Here is a 22372-nt window from a genome sequence, read left to right on the forward strand (position 1 = left end):
TAGCAGCGAGGTCAGGCAGAGGTCACTTTCATCACCATCTTAGTTTTGGAGGGTTTTGGCTGGCTTTTTTACTGCAACCTGTTTTATCAGCAAGGTGTTTATGACTTGTATTTTGTGCCCACCTCCCATCTCATCATGTGGCTTAGAACACTTTAACTGTCTGGGAATGGAGTCCAGTAGATCTCAGTCTCGTTTTACCCAGTCCCTACTTAAGATGGAGCTGCTCTGGTTCAAATGCCTCTGACATTAAGACCAGCTGGTTGTTAACCATAACTTCAGCCAAGACAAACCCCAATTCAGTTACTTACCTGGGGATGGGTCTTAGGCTGTAGACTGCTCTCTACCATCCTAGAAGCAGGAAAAAAGGCCTCATCTTCCCTGTTGGAAGCGAGCTCAAACTCCATAAAGGAGTTACCTGCCTTCCACTGTCATGGAAACAGGAAATCTTGCCTTCCTTGTTGGAAGCAAGTAAAACTGCAAAGAAAAGAGAAGTTGTACAGCAAAATAAACTTTAGATCTCCACCAAATTTTGGGAGATCAGGGAGTCTCTGGAGGGGGTGCTCTCAGACCTAGGCTCACTTCTGTAATCCCAGCGCTTTGGGAGGCCAAGACAGGCGGATCACCTGAGGTCAGGACTTCAAGACCAGCCTGGTCAACATGGTGAAATCCCATCTCTACAAAAATGCAAAAATTAGCCGGGTTCGGTAGCTCACGCCTGTAATTCCAGCACTTTGGGAGGCTAAGGCCGGGGGATCACCTGGGGGCCGGGAGTTGGAGATCTGCCTGACCAACATGGAGAAACCCCGTTTCTACTATAAATACAAAATTAGCCAGGCGTGGTGGCGCATGCCGGTAATCCCAGCTACTGGAGAGGCTGAGGCAGGAGAATTGCTTTAACCTGAGAGGCCGAGGTTGCGGTGTGCCGAGATCTCGCAATTGCACTCCAGCCTGGGTAACAAGAGCGAAACTCCGTCTCAAAAAAAACACAAAAAACCAAAAACCAAAAACCAAAAAACAAAAAGTAGCTGGGCATGATGGCGGGTGCCTGTAATCCCAGCTACTCAAGAGGCTGAGCCAGGAGAATCGCTTGAACCCGGGAAGCAGACGTTACAGTGAGCTGAGATTGGGCCATTGCACTCCAGCCTGGGCGACTGAGTGAGACTCAAAAAAAAAAAAAAAAAAGTAAAAAACAAACAAACAAAAAAACAAAGGCGGGAGGGGACCTTCCAGGTCGTAGGTAGGTAAGAGACAAAGGTTGCATTCTTTTGAGTTTTTAATTAGCCTCTCAAAGAAGGCAATCAGGTATGCATTTATCTCAGCCCAGGGGTGACTGATAGAATGGGAGGCGGGTTGGTCCTAGGCAGTTCCCAGGTAGACCTTTCCCTGTAGATTAGTGGGGCCCCAAGATTTATTTTCCTTTCACAAATGTATATTTTGATACCCATTGGCATACTATATTATTGTATTATACTATGACATTATCTGGTGTAAATACACGATGTATTTATTTGTTAATCGTCTCCCGTCCTCCTCACATCTGTACTCCTCCTCTCCTGTTGACAGAGGGCAAGAATTTTGCTTTGTTCGCTGCTGTATCCGCAAAGCTCCCAAAGTGCCCGGAATGCCGCAGGCGCTCAGTAAGGACCTGCAGGAAGAAATAGCGAATGAAGGATGTACACGTGTAGGAACCAGCGGACTCGGACGCCTGGCTCCTGCGCTGCCCTAATGTCCTCCAGCTCCAGATGAGGTCGGGGAGCTGGGGCCAAGGCAGCTCCCTTGGCCCCAGGTGAAGGCGGGGCTGCGCGCCCCTCACTCGCACGACCGTCGGCCGCGCACGCTGGAGTCGGCGGCTGCGAGCACTCCTTTGCGTGGCGCTGCACTCAGCGGAGGGTTACAGGCGGGGGGGGCGGGGCCTGGAAGGGGGCGGGGATTCGCGGCGGGGCCTGCGAGGCGGGGCCTGGGCCAAGTGGCCCGCCGGAGGCGGCGGCTGCCGTTCAGTCCATTGCTTTCCGCCGCTGCCGTCTCCGTCTCAGCCCGCCAGGCGCTCCAGACCGTCGCCTCCCCCGGACCCAGGTCCCTGGACCCTGGTCCCCAGCCCTCATCGCAGCCCCGGCGGCCCGCCGCCGCCATGTCCAAGGAGGAGCGCGCCGGGCGGGAAGAGATTCTGGAGTGCCAGGTGATGTGGGAGCCTGACAGTAAGAAGAACACGCAGATGGACCGCTTCCGGGCGGCTGTGGGCGCCGCGTGCGGCCTGGCGCTGGGTGAGAGCCGGGCGGGCGGCCGGGCCTGCGGGGGATGGGCGGGGGCCGTGCAGGGTGGTTGGGTGGTCTCCCCATTGCTAGTTTCATGCTTCTGGGGCTGGAGGAGCCACTTGATGGCGGGGAGGCCTTCTGGCTGCGGGGTTCCCCCCTCTCTTGGGGAACATCACCCCTCCACAGCACCTCCTGGCACTTCCTGACTCTGCAGCGTCTCCTCTGCATGTGGGCGTCACCCTCTCCCCAGGAGTGTCACCCCTCGCGAGGGCCAGCTGCCTGTTGGCTGGGTGGTCCCCTGCTAGGCTTTCCTACCTATGAGGTGCTCGCTGGAGTCTTGACCTCCAGCCTGGCCAGAGCTTCCCCGGACATAGGGCAGCACGACGCAGCTTTCACTCTGTTTGTGGGGTTCCCTTGCCAGTCCTCAGTGCCGTGCACTCTGCCCCCCGACCTCCCCCATCTCCAGCTGCCCCTTCTAGAGGCCAGCACCTAGAAGGATGGCCAGGTAGGAGGCCCTGTCCACATGTCTACACTCCCAGCCCCACAAACAGGACCTAGTAAAAGACTCTCTTTCCACCCATCACGTTGAACATCAGAAACCGCCTCTCTGGGTGTGGGTGGGGCAGAGGCCCCTTCTCCGTGGGGTGACCGTTCAGGGTGCTCTTCCTGAGCTCTAGCTGGCTTGTCCAACTACCAGCTCCACCCCTCCACACCTGTCTTAGCCGGGTGTTCCTAGGGACTTTTTGAGGAGGAGTTTGCTCTTATTGCCCAGGCTGGAATGCAGTGGCGTGATGCCGGCTCACTGCGGCCTCCACCTCCGGGTTCAGCGATTCTCCTGCCTGCCAGCCTCCCAGTAGCTGGGTTTACAGGCGTAAGCCACCATGCCTGGCTAATTTTGTATTTTAGTAGAGATGGGGTTTCTCCATTGGTCAGGCTGGTCTCGAACTCCTGACCTCAGGTGATCTGACCGCCTGGGCCTCCCAAAGTGCTGGGATTACAGGCATGAGCAACGGCCACCAGCCTCCCTAGGGGATTTTAAACTCATGGTCTCTCCTCACCCCCTCCGTCAGCGCAGGGCCTCCCTTGTTTCTGTCGGTGGCGTCCTGTTCTTGCTCAGGCTCACAGGAATGGACACCCAGTCACCTGGCCCACACCAGAAGTCCTCTGCCACGGCCCCATGTCTTTCTCACATCTCCTCCTTTGCAGCCCCGTGCCAGGGGTTCTGGGGCCTCCTTTCGTCCTCTCGGAACAGTGGTTGGTTTTCTTGCTTCTTGCTTTTCCACCCATTTGCATCCTGCTTGCTTTACCAGAGTAATCTTGAAGCACACAGGTCTTACTTTGTCACTCCTTGGCTCAGAAGTTCTCAGTGGTTCCTTGTTGACCACAGAATTGCAGACTGCTGCCTGGCAGCTTCCAGGCCCTCCATAGCAGGGGGGAGCTTCCACGGAGTCGTTTCTTAGGCTAACCCGGGCTGAGCCGTTCCTCTCCTTCCCTTGCTCTCCGTTGGAGACAGGTGTAGCCTGTTGCCCTGGGGGCTTCCCCCACCCACCGCCCAGCAGTTGGTAAATGACTGTGTGTTGGATTAGGGCAGCCTGGAGACCCCTGGAAGAAGCAGGAGGCTGCCATGTGGGATGACGTTCTTCCTCTGTGTCACCTTGCCTTGATTCCATCTGTTTCCTCTGCCAGCAATAACAGAATGCTGGTCTGGTGCCTGTCCAGCCCTGATGTTATGGAATAATTTCAGATACGGGCAGCCCTGTTAGATGGGTGAAACCACCTTCCTCCATGGGAGGTGTTGAAGAGAAGGGATTTGTAATCTACCTGGATTTCTTTTTTTTTTTTGAGAAAAAAGATTTCTTCTCCCCTAGGCTGAAGTGCGATGGTGCGATCTCGGCTCACTGAAACCTCTGCCTCCTGGGTTCAAGCAATTCTCCTGCCTCAGCCTCCTGAGTAGCTGGGATTACAGATGCCTGCCACTACGCCTGGCTAATTTTTGCATTTTTAGTAGAGATGGGGTTTCACCATGTTGGCCAGGCTGGTCTAGAACTCCTGACCTCAGGCGATCCACCTGCCTCAGCCTCCCAAAGTGCTGGGATTACAGGTGTCAGCCACTGTGCCTGGCCGAGTACCTGGATTTTGAACCAGCTCTGCCGCTTACCAGCTTTGTGATCAGGAGGAAGTCATTGGATCTCCCCATGCCTCGTTTCCTCATCTGTAAAATGGGCATAACAGGACCTGAGTCATTGAGTGGGTGTGCAGGTGACAGGAGATGGTCACATCCAGTGCTCAGCTCTGCCCTGGGCCCCTGGGGTGGTGGACTAAACATGAGCAAGTGCTGGGAGGGCCCAAGCACGGCTGCGGAGCTCCTTTCCGTCCTTCAGGGCTCTCAGACTGGTGGCCCATGGGCCAGGTCTCATCTGCAGACACACTATTGAGTTGCCTGCATTTAAAAGTTAGGAGAGGGGACTGGGCGTGGTGGCTCACACCTGTAGTCCTAGCACTTGGGGAGGCTGAGGTGGGTGGATCTTTTTTTTCCTTTTTTTTTTTTTGAGACGGAGTCTCGCTCTGTCACCCAGCTGGAGTGCAGTGGTGCCATCTCGGCTCACTGCAAGCTCCACCTCCTGGGTTCATGCCATCCTTCCAACATTCTCCTGCCTCAGCTTCCTGAGTAGCTGGGACTATAGGTGCCCACCATCACGCCGGCTAATTTTTTGTATTTTTAGTAGAGACGGAGTTTCACCGTGTTAGCCAGGATAGTCTCAATCTCCTGACCTCGTGATCCGCCCACCTCAGCCTCCCAAAGTGCTGGGATTACAGGTGTGAGCCGCCGCACCCGGCCTGGGTGGATCTTTTGAGCCTAGGAGTTCGAGACCAGCCTGGGCAACATGGTGAAACCCCCATCTCTACAAAAAATACAAAAAATTATCTGGGCATTGTGGCATGCGCCTGTAATCCCAGCTACTCTGGACACTAAGGCAGGGTCGCTGGAGCCCAGGAGGTGGAGGTTGCAGTGAGCCCGAGATCTCGCCACTGCACTGTAGCCTGGGTGACAGAGTAAGAGTCTGTCTCAAATAAATAAAAGTTGGGAGACCACATATGAAAAGCAAGCTTTCCAACCTCTGAGAATTCCAAGGCCTGTCATGCTGGGTCTGCATTCCCAACGTGGCAGCATTGTCCGGAGCATTGTCTGAGCTGAGCGAGGCCCCTCCCTTTAGTCTGGAGGAGGGCATTTAGAGCTCAGGTTTTGTCCTTTTCTCCTCTTACCACTCTTGACGGTGATTTCCACCTCTCTCCCCTTTCTTATTCCTGGCCCCGGACGCTTTGGGCTTCGCTTGAAGATCCAGCTCAAATTCAATCTTCTTTTTTTTTTTTTTTTTTTTTTGAGGCGGAGTCTTCACTCTGTCGCCCAGGCTGGAGTGCAGTGGCACCATCTCGGCTCACTGCAAGCTCCGTCTCCCGGGTTCGCGCCATTCTCCTGCCTCAGCCTCCCGAGTAGCTGGGACTACAGGCGCCCGCCACCGCGCCCGGCTAATTTTTTTTGTATTTTAGTAGAGACGGGGTTTCACCGTGTTAGCCAGGATGGTCTCGATCTCCTGACCTCGTGATCCGCCCGTCTCGGCCTCCCAAAGTGCAGGGATTACAGGCGTGAGCCACCGCGCCCGGCCTCAATCTTCTTTTTGATTATTCTCTTTGAAGATTTCTGCCTTCCCTCTTCTCTCCAAGCGCATGTAATTTGGGCTTTCATTCTGCCCTGCTGTTTTGTGTATTTGTGAGCATTCTTATTGCTTAAAGACAGTGCCCGTGAACTTGTATCCTCTCCTCTGTGTCCCAGCAGGGGCTCACTTGTAGCCTGTATACAGTATGGGGCCATGCTTTGGACTGGATGTTAGTAGAGAGCAAGGCACACATCCTCAGTGGCATTGCTCCAGCCTTGCAGCCTTCATGGAGGAAGGGAGGGGCGTTCCCCACTCCGGCCGGTCCGTGAGCCGGTCTTCCCAGAACCAAGGTTGGCAGGAAGTTTCTATCCCTGCATTTTGGGAGGCTCTGGTAGGGTTACCTACCCTCTTTTCCACTACCAGAGCCACAGGTTGGTTGGTTCCTGTCACTGCTTCCAGCTGAACCCACCTATGCACTCCCTGCACACCCCCATGGGGCTCTGGGGTCCTCTGACGCAGGCTTCCTTGGGGTCGGGTGCAGCTCCAGCCTGGCATATGTGCCTGTGATTCCAGGCCTCTAGCAAGCTCTGGCAGACATGCTGCATGTACTAGCCCTCTGTAATTAGGGGGCAGAGAGGTGGCACCAGTTTCAAAGGCATGCTCTTTTGGAGGACTATGCCAAGTGTCCTTCTGTGTACCACAAGCTGCACGTCGGCTCTCTGTGCAAGCAGCTGGGATGGAGTTTGCCAACAAATAGAAGGCTTGGGCCCTGTTCTCAAATAGCTCCGGGTGCTAGGGGAGAGAGCTCATGTGAAGATAGTGCCACAAGTTAGTGGACGCTGGGCATTCCACGAATGGGGCACTGGTGTTGACGTTCTGAGTATTGCACTGTTGTATGGCAGATGTACCTGACGGCTGTAACTTCAGAAGAATGTATGTTCAGAGTTCCAAGCTAAGGAATCTGGGAGTGGCCAACCCGGATTTATTCCTTGTCTATGAGGAACATCTGAAGCCCTGGCCCACCCCATAGAACGCAAGCTCTACAGGGGGATTGAGGCCCTTTCTTTTGAAATAAGTGAAGGTTACCAGGTGGAAGTTGCTAGGAGAGCGTGCTAAGTGAAGGTGCTGTATAAACTGCTTGCATTTTACAAGCAGTTGCGGTTCTCCGTCCAGCCTGCTGCCCCCGGACCATCCCTGCAGGTAAGTTTCCAATAAACCCCGTGTCTGGCTCACTGCTTCCAGATCTCTGGAATCTGGTGCCATCTATTGGAGTTAATGGGGGTCCAGCACAACAGCAGTGTGCTGGGTGTAGCAGAGAATGTGGTTTAGAAGGACAGATAGCCTGTCATCTCAGTGACTTGGGCAGCAGGGGCAGGAGGATTGCTTGAGTCCAGGACTTAGAGGATGCAGTGAGCTATGATCATGCCACTGCACTCCAGCCTGGGCAGAAGAGTAAGACCCTGTCTCTAAAAAAATGAATAATTAAAAAAAGGGCAGATAAAATCTTCAGCTAAGATTTGAAGGTGTAGACTGGCTAATATTCTCCTAGGTGGAGAGGAAGAAGGGCTGAAAATTCAGAAGCCTGTGGGGACCAGACAGGTGCCCAATATAATAATAGTTACTATTTAGTGAGCTCTCTCTATATGCCAGGCTCCATCTGGCACCTGATATGTATCAACTAATGTCATCCTCTTGGTAATCCTACCAAGTGGGTAGTAGTAGTAGCCCCATTTCACAGCTGAACAAACCAAGGCACGAAGTCTCAGTTAAGACTTTGTAGCTGTAGGCGGTGGAGCTGTAGTCTGCCATCTGGTTAGTTGTTGCCTCTGGCATTTGCTTGAGGGCCTGATGAGGCAGCAGTTCCCAGTTCTAGCTAATCGGTCACTGTTTGGTGTGGACAATGCATTTGTTACCCATTGCTGGTGACAAATCAGCCCAAAAGTTGGTGACTTAAAACAAGAATAAACCTTTATTACCTCTCAGTTTCTGTGGGTCAGGATTGGGGAGTGGCTATTTGGGCGGTTCTGGCTCAGGATCCCCGAGGAGCTGCAGTGGGAATGCAGCCATCCCCGAGAGCTGAGAGCTCACTCACACGGCGGTAAGTTAGTGCTGGTGGTGGCAGCAAGGTAGTGCAGGAGGTGTCTGCCATATGCCACCTAGGACTGAATGAGCATCCTCACTGGCTTCTCCCGGAGCAGGTGACCCAAGAGAGCCACCTGGCTGCAGTGACCCTTACAACCTGGCTTTGGAAGTCACATTTGACCACTTCCACAGTACCCTGTTGGTGACACAGATCAGCCCTCTCAGGTTGGGAAGGGGACGACCATGGAGGGCCATGAATGCCTGGAGGTGACAATTATTGGCTGACGACCACAGTCAGGTACTCACTCTTCTCAGAGAAGCCAGAATTTCATTTAAAAATGGATTTATGTGCTTGCTTTGGCAGCACATATACTAGGTAGAAAAATTAGCATGATCCTTGCACAAGGTGGAGATGCAAATTCATGAAGTAGTCCATCAAAAAGCAAGAACAGGCTTTTAAGTGTGAACAGCTCGCACAGGCTAAATCAGACCTGGGCTTGTGGTTGCAGCGTCCTCCCCGGTAGAGGCGGGGAGCGTGGGAGCGGAAGAGTGTGTCTCAAGAGTCACATTTGATGAGAGGGCTGAGTTGCTGACTGGGAAAGTTTCCACATGAAGTCGGCCACTTTCGCTGTCGTCTCCCAGGGTCCTTGTGGTGTCAAGATGCCATTGTGGCTGCATCCTTCCAGATTCACGGGGCTGGTCGTGTCTGACTTCCTTAGTGATGTTGTTGGTGAATGAACTTTTGTGATAGGCTTTGTTGTTGTTGTTGTTGTTGCTGTTGACTGAGTTTCGCTCTTGTTGCCCAGGCTGGAGTGCAGTGGCATGATCTCGGCTCACTGCAACCTCCACCCGAGTTCAAGAGATTCTCCTGCCTCAGCCTCCCGGGTAGCTGGGATTACAGGCATGTGCCACCATACCCAGCTAATTTTTTGTATTTAGTAGAGATGGGGTTTCGACATGTTGGTCCGGCTGGTCTCAAACTCCTGACCTCAAGCGATCCACCCACCTGGGCCTCCTAAAGGACTGGGATTACAGGCATGAGCCACCGCTCCTAGCCTTTTTTTTTTTTTTTTAAATGGTGTCTCACTCTGTCACCCACCCAGGCTGGAGTGCAGTGGCAGGATCATAGCTCACTGCAGCTTCAAGCTTCTGGGCTAAAGCGATCCTCAGCTGTCTCTGTCCCAGTTCTTGTCATCCCTCGGAGTCCAGCATAACTGAGGACCATTCCTGGATACCACAGTCAGAGGGGACACTGCTGAAGGAAGCATCGTGTCTCTTCTCTCTCCCCCGCCGGGGCTGGGAACAGTGAGGATGGGCACGCTTGAATTGACTGATGGCAGTGAGGTAGTTCAGCTCAGCGGTTGTAGTATGCCTTTTCCCCCATTCGTGATACCTCATTGGCCATCTTCCTGATATGTTATTATATCCCTGCCAGTCTCTGCCTTCCTGGAGCCCCAGCAAGGCTGTGCTTTGAAACAGAAGCACTGTATGACTTCCCTTGGTCCCTGATAGGATAAATTTCTGCTATCCCTGAGGACTGATTGGCTCACTGTGGCCAGTCCACTTGGATCCTATGCAGTTGAGAGGGTAAAAAGTCCTTAGCTAGGCTGGGGTCAGTTTTGCAGTGAAGTCACATTTCCTTTAGGAGTTGAATACATCTCTTTGTATCAAGTTTCCAACTCATGTCTTGATGGTGGGGAAAAGCTGTTTTGAGTATAACTGAGTGGAATCTGCAAGGGGGAACTCCTGGGCATAGAGGTTGGGTGTTGTGGAATAAAGAAAGGGGAGGGAGACCTTTTACCATATAACTTTTTTTTTTTGAGACAGAGTTTTGCTCTTGTTGCCCAGGCTGGAGTGCAATGATGACAGTCTAGGCTCACCACAGCCTCCACCTCCCCAGGTTCAAGTGAGATCTCCTGCCTCAGCAGCCTCCTTAAGTAGCTGGGATTACAGGCATGTGCCACCATGTGAGAGCCAATTTGTGTATTTTTATTAGAGACAGGGTTTCTCCATGTTGGTCAGGCTGGTCTTGAACTCCTGACCTCAGGTGATCCGCCCGCCTCGGCCTCCCAAAGTGCTGGGATTACAGGCATGAGCCACCATGCCCGACAATTTTTTTGAGACGGAGTTTCGCTGTGTCGCTCAGACTGGAGTGCAGTGGTGCGATCTTGGCTCACTTCATCCTCCGCCTCCCAGGTTTAAGCTCTGCCTCTGCCTCCCAAGTAGCTGGGATTACAGGCGCCCGCCACCATGCTCGGCTAGTTTTTTTTGTATTTTCAGTAGAGACAGGGTGTTACTATCTTGGCCCGGCTGATCTTGAGCTCCTGACCTCGTGATCCACCTGCCTCAGCCTCCCAAAGTGCTGGGATTACAGGCATGAGCCACCGTGCCCGGCCTCCATATAACTTTTTACACTTTTGTAATTTTGAGTCTTGTGAACATATTGCATATTCAAAAATCAAAATAAGGCGGTGATTGGCTCAAGCCTGTAATCCCAACTTGCTGAGAGCGAACAGGCGGGATCCTGCAAGTCCAGGGAGATCCCAGAGACCACCTCCTGGCTAACCGCGGTGAAACCCGTCTCACTAAAATACAAAACCCAGCAGGCGAGGTGGCTGAGAGCCTGTAGTCCCAGCTACCGGGAGGCTGAGAGAATGGGCAACCCGGGAGGCCCGGGCTTGATGAGCTGAGATCCGGCCTGCACTCCAGCCTGAGGAGACAGAGAAAGCGAACTCCGTCTCAAAATCAAAATAAGTATGCTTACCCCAATGGCTATACTGGCCTTGAGAAGTCATCAACAGACTACCAGTTTTGAACTTCTGGGTTTTCCATTGTATTGACTATAAATTTCCTAAGGTTGTGTGGTATAATAATGGCGAACTCCTAATGCCACTGTGGTAATTTCCAAGGCCCCATTCTAAGGACTTTCTACATGTGCTCTTTTAATCTCCCCAGCAGCCCTGTGTGGAGGGCTATTGAAGGTATCCCTGAGGTCACAAAAGCTAAAATGAGTGAAACGAATCAGGATTCAGACCGGGCATTCGGGCTGTAGAATCTGTGTTCTTAGGCATGGTGGTTAAGATATAAAATCACTGAAGATGACTCAAAACATCACCGCCTCAGCTTTTGTTCTTTTTGGGGATCTAGAGGTATTGGGTTTGCATCAATAAAAATTAAGCTCCTTCCTCCCACAGACCGTTTCTCCTCAGATGAATTTGGCTCGCTTGGACATGCCCCAGGCTCCTGAGGTGTGTCCATCGCCAAGATTTCCCTTTTAAGGTTAATCTGAGCTATTTCATTTTTAGAGAATTATGATGACTTGTACCATTGGTCCGTTGAGTCGTATTCAGACTTCTGGGCAGAGTTCTGGAAGTTCAGTGGAATTGTCTTCTCACGCGCGTACGATGAGGTAAGTAGAGATTTTCCATGGACGTGGTCTCTTTTTGTGGTCGTGCTTCAAAGTGAAATGCTAATTTTGGGGAATACTGAATCGTATCTTCTTTTTACAACCTCATGCGGATAGGAAAAAGTCATTGCGCTAGAGAACTGGCATTAAATTATCACAGACCTCGTTGAGAACTTTTCAGCCCGTTAATCCTCTGTTGTGTGGGGACCCCAGGCCCTGTCCTGGGAACTTGAGTGATCCTAAATAGTAGTTTTTTTGTTTGTTTTTAATTTTTGAATATTTGGGACTGGGTGCAGTGGTTCACACCTGTAATCCCAGCAGTTGACAGACTAGGATGGGAGGATCCCTTGAGCCCAGGAGTTTGAGTGCAGGCTAGGCAATATAGCGAGATCCTGTCTCCAAAAAAATAAATTAACTGGGCAAGGTGGTGCATGCCTGTGGTCCCACCTACTCAGGAGGCTGAGGTGGGAGAGTCAGGAGGTCGAGGCTGCAGTGAGCTGTGATTGCGCCACACTCCAGCCTGGGTAACAGAGACAGACCCTGTCTCAAAAACAATATTTAGGCCGGGCGCGGTGGCTCAAGCCTGTAATCCCAGCACTTTGGGAGGCGAGATGGGGCCCGGATCACGAGGTCAGGAGATCCATCCCTGGCTAACTGCAGTGAAACCCGTCTCTACTAAAAATACAAAAACTAGCCAGAAGCCCCGGTGGCGAGCCTGTAGTCCTGGCCTTTTCGGGAGGCTGGGAGGCAGGAGAATGGCGTGAACCCGGGGAGGCGGGCTTGCAGTGAGCTGAGATCTGGCCACTGCATAGCTGGGCTGACAGAGTAGACTCCGTCTCAAAACAAAACAAAACAAAACAAAAAATATTTAATTATGTTAAAGTACATATATCATAAATTTTTATGTAACCATCTTAACTATTTTAAACTGTACACTTCAGTGATGTTAAGTACATTTACATTGTTGTAGGTTTTTTTTTTTTTTGAGATGAGTCTTGCTCTGTGCCCAGGCTGGAGTGCAGTGGGAACCATCTTTAAGCTGGTACGGCACCTCTGCCTCCGGGTTCTAGTCTCCTGCCTCAGCCTGCACCAATGTAACTGGATGATCATCTTTGCTCCTACACACCCGGTAATTTTTGTATTTTTGGCTCAGAACAGGGACTGTCATGTTGCCCAGGCTGGCCTCAGAGCTTCCAACCTCGGGTGATCCACCCACCTCAGCCTCAAGATGCTGAGGATGTCCCCAAGGCTTTATGGCTCCCTGCCTGGCCACATTAATCATAGTTTTTTTTGTTTGTTTTTTGTTTTGAGGCGGGTCTTGCTCTGTCGCCAGGCTGGAGTGCAGTGAAGTGATCTCAGAAACCGCCACACAGCCTTCAACTGGCTGGTTCAAGTGATTCTCCTGCCTCACCCTCCCAAGTAGCTGGGATTACAATTGCCTTTCCCTACTGTAGCTTAATTTTATTTTTAGTAGAGATGGGGTTTTACTATGTTGGCCAGGATGGTCTCAATCTCCTGACCGCGTCCAGCCCACCTCAGCCTCCCAAAGTTAACCTTGCAGGGATTACAGGCATGACCGCCTGCACCTGGCCATAGTTTTTTTTTGAGGCGGTCTGGCTCACCTGCCAGGCTGGAGTGCAGTGGCCAGATCTCAGCTCACTGCAAGCTCCATGCCTCCCAGGTTCAGCCATTCTCCACCTCAGTCTCCAGTAGCTGACTGGCCCGCCACCTGGCACAAAGCTGGATTTTGTATTTTTTTAGTAGAGGTGGGGGTTTCACCATGTGCCAGGATGGTCTCGATCTCCTGACCGCCGTGATCCGCCCATCTCACGACCTCCCAGATGCTGGGATTACAGGCGAGCCACTTTCGCTGCCGGCCATTTTTCAAACTATTGGGGTTCAGGTTCTTTCTTTCTTTCAGACCAGCGTCTTCCATTGTCACCCAGGCTGCAGTGTATCTCGGCTCACTCCACCTCCACCTCCCGGGTTCAGGTGATTCTCTTGCCTCAGCCTCCATGCAGGGGCCCACGACTTCTGCCATGCAGCCTGGCCCCAATTTTTTGTATTTTTGATAGGCGGGGTTCACCATGTTGGCCAGGCTGGTCATTAGCTTTCCTGACTCGGTGATCATATAAACTCCCAAAGTGCTGGGATTACAGGCATGAGCCACTGCGCCCGGCTGGAGTTTTGTTATTTTTTTAACCTGCAGTTTAGAGAAAACTTTTCGACTCTTTACATTGTAAATCAATAAATATCTGAGAAAAGGGAGTCCTGCCGTTCAAAGTTGAATTTACTGTCTCTTTGGGTCAAACCATTTTGAAATGTTGATCTTTTGGGACTTTGACAATAAAAATCAAGGTTCCAGCACCCCAAGGAAGGAAGCAAAGGCTGAAACTCCCAAAAGTTGTGGTCAAGGGGCAGCTGGTCCCGGAGCTTGCTCTCCTGGTTTCCGTGTGTCTGGGCAGAGCCTGACGTGTTGGGCGTCCTCTTTGTCTTCAGGATCTCTCGTTGTGTAGGTGCTTAATGAATATTTGTGGAACACATACATTACTGGGGATGGTTGTTTTCCCTTGGCATTAATCCCTACTTTCAGTGTCTAGCCTTTAGGCTGGTTCAGAGTTCAGTCCATAAAATGATTTAAGAATGCTCTGGGCCATGAGTGAGCTGGCTCCCCGGGAAGCAGAATCGCTTTTGCTGATTTGTGGCGGAGGACTCATGTTGTGTGTGTCTTGGTGTGTTGTCGTTCTCTACAGGTTGTGGACACATCGAAAGGAATCGCAGATGTCCCCGAGTGGTTCAAAGGCAGTCGGCTTAACTATGCGGAAAACCTCCTGCGGCACAAAGAGAATGACAGAGTTGCCCTTTACGTTGCGAGTGAGTCCTGATGGCGAGACCCGGGGTTTCCTCCGTGGAAGTTCTAGATGGTGCATGCATGCGGTGCCACGTAGTTGGAGAGACAGGATTTCCAAACCATATGTTGGCACCTTTCTGACCTAATGAAGATTTCTGTTGACTTTATTTTTGCTGCGGAGGGGAGAGGGCCAGTGTGTGGTCATGCTTTATGGGCAAAATGGAGATACTCAAGTAGCTAGCTGTGTCACAGAGAAAGTTAGTGATGAAACTGTAACTAGAATCTCTTCCCATTGGCTTTTCCTTTTAAAATAAAGTTGAGGCTGGGCACAGAGGACCGGTGTGGTGGCCCAAGCTGGAGTGCATTGGCATGGTCATGGATGGCTCCCTGCAACCTCAGTCTCCCAGGCTCAAGCAATCCTCCTACCTCAGCTTCCTGAGTAGCTGGGACTATAGACACACACCACTATGCCTGGCTGATTTTCTGTTTTTTTGTTTTTTTGTTTTTTTTTGAGACGGAGTCTCGCTCTGTCACCCAGGCTGGAGTGCAGTGACCGGATCTCAGCTCACTGCAAGCTCCGCCTCCTGAGTTTACGCCATTCTCCTGCCTCAGCCTCCCAAGTAGCTGGGACTACAGGTGCCCGCTACCTCTCCCGGCTAGTTTTTTGTATTTTTTAGTAGATACGGGGTTTCACCGTGTAGGCCAGGATGGTCTCGATCTCCTGACCTCGTAATCTGCCCGTCTCGTCCTCCCAAAGTGCTGGGATTACAGGCTTGGGCCACCGCGCCCGGCCTGTTTTTTTTTTTTTTTTTTTTTTTTTTTAGTAGAGACAGGGTCTTGCTATGGTGCCCAGGCAGGTCTTGAAATCTTGGGCTCAAGCAGTGCTCTCATCTTGGTTTCCCAGACTGTTGGCATTTCAGACATGAGCCACTGTACTCGGCCCCTGTGTGGCTTTTAACAATTTATTATTATTTTTAAATTGTATGTTCAGCAAGAGCTTATTGGACCCTCGTTGTGTCTAAGACATCTTGCGATGTAAGACTCAAAAATAAACTGAAGTCGTCTTCTGCCTCCAGAATATTACATTCTAATCATGGAAATAAGGCCAACGTACACAGAAACAGTTGACAGTCTATATTAAATGCCAAAATGAGTCTCCGAGTTGGCAATTTTTTTTTTTTTTGAGATGGAGTCTTCCTCTGTTGCCCAGGCTGGAGTGCAGTGATCTAGGTTTGCTGCAACCTCTGCTTCCTGGGTTCAGGTGATTCTTCTGCCTCAGCCTCCCGAGTAGCTGGGATTACAGGTGCCTACCACCAGGCCCGGCTAATTTTTGTATTTTTAGTAGAGACAGGGTTTCACCATGTTGGCCAGGCTGGTCTCAAACTTCTGACCTCAGGTGACCTGGCCGCCTCGGCCTCCCAAAGTGCTGGGATTACAGGTATCAGCCACTATGCCCGGCCTGAGTTGGCAATTTTTATTAGAAGCCAGAGAAAGATTAATGCACCATGGTGTAAAATACTCATCAGAAAATGAATTTCCATTTTCTTATATTTCCAAGAAACTTCACTCACTCCCTAGATCAGCATAAAAAACCAAACCACTGGAAACAGGCAGTGAGTGGCCCTGCCCAGGCTACAGAGCAGGGCCTCCCTTCTGCCATTGTGGGAAGGACCAAAAGACCCTGTGCAGTTGTTAAAGTTCATGGCAGTCCAGTTCCCACCGAGACTTGCTGGAACACATCTTCCAGGGTTGGGGCCCAGGCTTCCATGTATTTTCAAAGCCCGTGGGCACTTCTGATGCGCATTCCTGGGGAAGAGCCATGGAGCAAAGTCTTGACATACCATTTGGGCTGGTCAGTGTTCCACTGCTGTTTTCCTTGATTCTCAGCCTTGACACAGTCAGGGAAGAGTAGATGGGTGGTCTGGGGTCAGGGCTCCGACTGGCTCTCCCTTGCCCTTTGTGTGCCCACCTGTCTGTTCATCCATTCGTTCCTCAAACCTGTATTAAATGCCTCCTGAGGGCTGGGTGCAGTGGCTCACGTCTGTAATCTCAGGACTTTGGGAGGCCGAGGCGGGCAGATCACCTGAAGTCAGGAGTTCAAGACCAGCCTGGCCAACATAGTGAAACCCCGTTTCTACTAAAAATACAAAAAATTAGCCAGGTGTGGTGGTGGGCGCCCATAATCCCAGCTACTCGGGAGGCTGTGGCAGGAGAATCATTTGAATCCGGGAGGCGGAGGTTGCAGTGAGCTGAGATTGTGACATTGCACTCCAGCCTGGGCGACAGAGCGAGACTCCGTCTCAAAAAAAAAAAGCCTCTGTGAAAGGTGCTGGGAAGACAGCACCTTGAATGAGATAGACAAGCTCCCTGCCCTGGGAGGGGCCCATGTTCTGAGGGGAAAGCATGGTGGTTTAACCATAAATAAAACATATGCTTGGAAGAATAAGCATCGTGATGGAAAAGGTATGATGGGGTGGGGTGCAGGGCTGTTTCAGACAGGACTACCAGGGAAGGCCTGTTTGGAGGAGTTGACGGAACTTGAAGAAGCAGCAGCCTTCCTCTGGCTGACCCCTGTACCTGGAATCTCCTCCTCCTCCCTCTGCAGAAGTCATGTTCCCAGGCACAGGGAACAGCCAGAAGAAGGCCCTGGGCTGGAGGAGGCTCTATGGCTGTGGGGAACAGCCAGGAAGGCTGAGCTGGGGGGCCTCGGTTGTGGGTCCAGGAGCATGGGGAGGTGTGAGAGGAAGTGGGCCATCCTCAGGGTTCTGAGCAAGGGCTGGGTGATCCTGTGGTGACCTGGCTGCTGGGTGGAGAACGGGAAGGGGTTGCATCATGGGAAACGAGACTTTGGAGCCTGCTCCGTGCTCCATCTCTGTGTCCCCAGGGTCACCTCTGACAGTGGTAGAGGTGGGTTAGAGGCAAGATTCTGGGGCTTGTGGATGTGTCCACCAGTGGTACCAGGCTTTTAGGAAAACCATGATATTAAGTCCCAGCTTCATAAAGATGGATGAGTGAGAACATTGCCTCCAGGATTTCTTTAAATTATTTAAGTCGAATGAGTTCCCTCACTGTTTCGGAAGACTTGGTTTACACCAGTGTTTCAGAAGCGTGCTGGCTGTGTAACTAGGCAGGCCCTCAGTGTGTCCATGTGAATCTTCAAACATTAGTCTGGGGCAGACCCGGGTGGGAGAGTCAGTGGACCCAGGCTCTGGGAAGGGGAATGGTAGGAGTTAGAGATTTTTTTTTCCCTTTTTTCTTTTTTCTTTTGAGACAGGGTCTTACTCTCTTGCCTAGGCTGGAGTGCAGTGGCACGATCGTGGCTCACTGCAGCCTCAACTTCCCAGGCTCAAGTGATCCACCTTAGCCTTCTGAGTAGATGGGATCACAGGCATGCACCACTGTGTCTGGCTAAATTTTTTTTTTTTTAAATTTTTTTGTAGAAATGAAGCTTTGCCATGTTGCTCAGGCTGGTCTCGAACTCCTGGGCTCAAGCAATCCACCCGCTTTGGTCTCCCAAAGTGCTGGGATTACAGGCATTAGCCACCGCGCCCAGCCAGCTCTTTTCTTCCAATTGGCATATAATTCATATACCACGGAAATACCCTTTTAAAGCACACAGCTCAGTGGTGTTTAGCATTTTCAAGAGGTTGTGCAGCCACCACCCCTAGTTCCAGAGCATTTCCATTTTCCGAAAGGAAACCCCATAGCAATTAGCAGTCACTCCCTGTTCCTGCCTCTGCCAGCTCCTGGCACCCACCTCTCTGCTTTCTTTCATGGGTTTCCCTGTTCTGGACATTTTGTATAATTGGATCATACGATATGTGGCCTTTTGTGATTGGCTGCTTTCGCTCAGCACAGTGTTACCAAGGTTCATCCACATCGTAGCGTGCATCCGTACTTCATTCCTTTTATGTCCTAATAATCTTCCACAGTACGGACAGACCACATTTCATTGATCCCTAAGAGGCTCCCATGAGCCTGGCCTGCCCCAGGCACTGCAGTGCACGTGGGAACCTCCCTAGGGTGCCAACCCAGTCACCTCTTTCGTAATCCTGAGGAGAATGAGGACGCTGCGTCTCTTTTCTTTTCCTGGTCCTTTTAAATGCGTGTGCTTTAACCCAATGTCTCAGACGCTTCATGAGGTCCTGGTTTCTCCTGGAAAGTGGGAACAGTCAAATGTGAATCTTCTTAAGAAAAAGCCCCAAAACCCAAAACTAAAAATGTAAACCCCACACTAAAAAACTAAAAATATACTTGATTCCCAGTGACGAAATAAGCCAGTCTTCCCAGAACTGGTAATACGGGTGTCTGGGTGGAGACTGAGCTGGGTGGGGTGTCTCTCTCCCTCTCAGTTATATACAGTATTGGCTGAACCCAGCCAGTTGCCTTTTATTTTTTTAAACCTAGTCCTGTCTTGAGGGTGGGTTAAGGAGGCAGGGTTAAAATTCTGTGTCCATTTCACACCCCCTACCCCTTTACCGTAGCCTCTCTCCTCTTCCCTTCCACCATCTCTTCCCTTTTAAATATTTGAGCCCCCCTCCTTTTAAAATTATTTTTAATTATTTATTTATTTATTTATTTATTTTGAGATGGAGTCTTGCTCTGTAGCCCAGGCTGGAGTGCAGTGGCGCGATCTCGGCTCACTGCAGGCTCCGCCTCCTGGGTTCACACCGTTCTCCTGCCTCAGCCTCCTGAGTAGCTGGGACTACAGGTGCCTGCCACCACGCCTGGCTAATTTTTTGTATTTTTAGTAGAGACGGGGTTTCGCCGTGTTAGCCAGGATGGTTTTGATCTCCTGACCTCGTGATCTGCCCACCTCGGCCTCCCGAAGTACTGGGATTACAGGTGTAAGCCACCGTGCACGGCCTTTTTATTTTATTTTATTTTTTTTAAGATGGTGTCTTGCTCTGTCACCCAGGCTGGAGTGCAGTGTCGTGATCACGGTTCACTGCAATCTCCACCTCCCTAGTTCAAGTGATCCTTCCACCTTAGCCTCCCGAGTAGCTAGGGTTGCACGCGTGTGCCACCACATCGGCTAATTTTTGTATTTTTAGTAGAGATGGGGTTTCTCCCCATGTTGGCCAGGCTGGTCTTTAACTCCTGACCTCAAGTCATCCGCCCGCCTCAGCCTCCAAAAGTGTTGGGATTACAGGCGCGAGCCACCACGCCTGGCAGAGCCCCTTCTTTTAATGAACTCTTCCCTTCCTTATAGTTGCAGTGGGAATAAGTACCCTCAAGCCAGTGATCACAGTTAGTTTACAAATCGCATCCCTTACTTAAGCAGGGGCCTGAGCAGCCGATTATTGGCTCGGGGGCTTTAAGATCATTGTGTTTTGTTTTCTGCATGTTTTCCTGACTTGTTCCTTACTCACCCAGCTGGGTACAGGTGCTCACGGCGCTCTGCTCTGCGCTCAGCCGTTCTCAGCAGAACTCATCTCTCCTATGGGTAATCCCCGTCGAGGCCATGCAATGCCCTACTTAAAAAGATACATATATGTGCACAATTGCCTTCATGCTCCAGTGAGTGGAGCAAATGACATGCATTAGCCCATCCGTGTTGAGATTGTTAGAACAGCTGCCTGCGCAGCACATTTCGCTTTTGAAGAGTAGCTATCAGCTTACCAAGTATTTTCACATGATAGAAAGTTTTCTGGGCTGGGAATGTGGGAGAGGTAATGAAAAGGCTACCCCAGGGCAGCAAAGAAAGGATAAAGGGCAAATGCCTACAACTCTAGGCAAATAGGCAAAAAAAAAAAAAAAAAAGACTTTTTTTTTTTTGAGATGGAGTTTCACTCTTGTTGCCCTGGCTGAAGTGCAGTGGTGTCATCTTGGCTCACTGCAGCCTCCGCCTCCTGGGTTCAAGATAATCTTCTGCGTCAGCCTCCCAGGTAGCAGGAATTATAGGCACATGCCACCATGCCCAGCTAATTTTTGTATTTTTAGTAGAGAAGGGTTCCACCATATTGGCCAGGCTTGTCTTGAACTCCTGACCTCAAGTGATCTTCCCGCCTCCCAAAGTGCTGAGATTACAGGCATGAGCCATTGCGCCCAGCCTGATTTTTTTGTTTTGTTTTTTGTTTTTGAGGCAGGATCTTGATCTGTTGCCCAGACTGAAGTGCAGTGGTGCAGTCACGACTCACTGCAGCCTTGACCTCCTGGGCTCAAGCAGTTCCTCCCCATGTTGTCTAGGCTAGTCTCGAACTCCTGGGCTCAAGTGATCCTCCCATCTCAGCCTCCCAAAGTGCTGGGATTACAGGTGTGAGCTATAATACCTGGCTGGAAAAAGCCAGATTTATGCCAAAGGGAAATTAGGATGTTTATTCACTTTCTAAAAGAGATAATTCGCCAGCGCGGTGGCTCATGCCTGTAATCCCAGCACTTTGGGAGCCCGAGGCGGGCGGATCACAAGGTCAGGAGTTCGAGACCAGCCTGGCCAACATGGTAAAAGCCCGTCTGTACTAAAAATACAGAAATTAGCTTGGTGTGGTGGTGCATGCCTGTAATCCCAGCTACTTAGGAGGCTGAGGCAGGAGAATCACTTGAACCTGAGAGGTGGAGGTTGCAGTGAGCTGAGAGAGTGCCACTGCATTCCAGCCTGGGCGACAGAGTGAGACTCTGTCTCAAAAAAAAAAAAAAAAAAAAACAACCACACACACACACACAAAGAGATAATTCATGTTATAGAATTGAAAAGCGATGATCAGTCAGGAGCAAAATATTTGCATTAAGGGTGATGGTCAAAAGATTTAACTTCTATACTGTAGAAATTGTCTTCAGATCATTTTCCTGTACCTTCACAACACTGAGTCTTGTATTAGTTATCTTCCCGTGTCGAAGATTACCTGAAAGCCATAGCTTAGAACAGACATTCCTTACCTCCTGGTTTCTGTGGGTTACAAATCCTGCAGTGGCTTAGCTGGGTGATCACTCATCAAGTTGCAGTGAGGATGTTGGCAGGTGCTCCAGCCATCTGAAGGCTCGACTGAGGCTAGAGGAACCACGTCCGAGATGATGTGCTCACATGGCTGTTGGTGGGAGGCCTCGTTCCTCCTCGTGTGGGCCTCTCCAGAGGCTGCCTCAGTGACCTCACAGCATGGCAGCTGGCATCTCCCAGAGTGAGCCAGATGGGAACTGCAGTCTCTTATGACCACAGCTCAGAAGTCACTGTCATCTCCACAGTAACCCATCGATTCCCCAGGTCAGGTGTGAATACCAGTGGGCAGGGGTCACGGGGGGCCATCGTGGAGGCTGGCTACACACTGTCCCTTCCTATTTGTACAGTCTGTTCGGCGATAATTGGTATCTTCCTGTTTTAACATATTTCTTTGATAACTAGGGTCGTCGATCATTTTATTTATTTATTTTTTTCTGCACTATCAAAGTTTTTGACAGTGAGCTTGTGTCACTTTTAATCTTCTAAAAAATTATTCTACTGAGCAATAAAGTGATTTTTTTTTTTTTTTGAGACAGAGTCTTACTCTGTTGCTGAGGCTGGAGTGCAGTGGCACTGTGTTGGCTCACTGCAACCTCCGTCTCCTGGGTTCAAGCAATTCTCCTGCTTCAGCCTCCTAAGTAGCTGGGATTACAGGCACCCACTACCACGCCCAGCTAATTTTTATATTTTTAGTAGAGACGGGGTTTTACCATGTTGGCCAGGCTGGTCTTGAACTCCTGACCTCAGGTGATTCCCCCGCCTCAGCCTCCCAAAGTGCTGGGATTACAGGCGTGAGCTACCGTGCCCGGCCTAGAAGTAAATTATTGATGCATGCAATAACTTAAGTGAATTTTAGTGACATTGCACCAAATGAAAAATGCCAGTCTTAGAAGGTCACCTTGTGGCTGGGTGTGGTGGCTCACACCTATAATCCCAGCACATTGGGAGTTCAGGTGGGTGGATCATCTGAGGTCAGGAGTTTAAGATAAGCCTGACCAACATGGTGAAAGCCCATCTCTATTAAAAATACAAAAATTAGGTGCAGGTGCCTGTAATCCCAGCTACCTGGGAAGCTGAGGCAGGAGAATTACTTGAACCTGGGAGGCAGAGGTTGCAGTGAGCCGAGATCACACCATTGCATGCCAGCCTGGGCAACAGAGCGAGACTCCGTCTCAAAAAAACAAAAAACAA

The 22372-nt window shown here is 50.8% G+C and overlaps 1 protein-coding gene and 1 long non-coding RNA gene across 3 annotated transcripts in view; one reads left to right on the forward strand and one right to left on the reverse strand.

The window, feature by feature from the left end:
• Nucleotides 1–1199: 1199 nt before the first annotated feature.
• LOC116268952 lies at nucleotides 1200–21213 on the reverse strand. 2 transcript variants are annotated; one of them, XR_004176241.1, is made up of 4 exons: nucleotides 21124–21213; nucleotides 19620–19721; nucleotides 18287–18402; nucleotides 1200–1645 (listed from the first exon to the last, which is right to left on the reverse strand). It is a non-coding gene; the product is annotated as an uncharacterized LOC116268952 (long non-coding RNA). The 2 variants fall into 2 exon arrangements; XR_004176240.1 differs by having other exon boundaries at nucleotides 19620–19724; nucleotides 21124–21209.
• The window catches only part of AACS (acetoacetyl-CoA synthetase), an 80576-nt gene continuing 60150 nt past the window's right edge, over nucleotides 1947–22372 (forward strand). Inside the window, exons 1-3 of the mRNA XM_031650921.1 lie at nucleotides 1947–2261; nucleotides 11296–11399; nucleotides 14150–14270. Coding sequence (XP_031506781.1) covers nucleotides 2129–2261; nucleotides 11296–11399; nucleotides 14150–14270 — 358 coding nt within the window. The 5' untranslated portion in view covers nucleotides 1947–2128. The remainder of the gene's footprint in view (nucleotides 2262–11295; nucleotides 11400–14149; nucleotides 14271–22372) is intronic.

This window comes from Papio anubis, chromosome 9 (genome assembly GCF_008728515.1).
Source record: "Papio anubis isolate 15944 chromosome 9, Panubis1.0, whole genome shotgun sequence".
Lineage (NCBI taxonomy): Eukaryota > Metazoa > Chordata > Mammalia > Primates > Cercopithecidae > Papio > Papio anubis.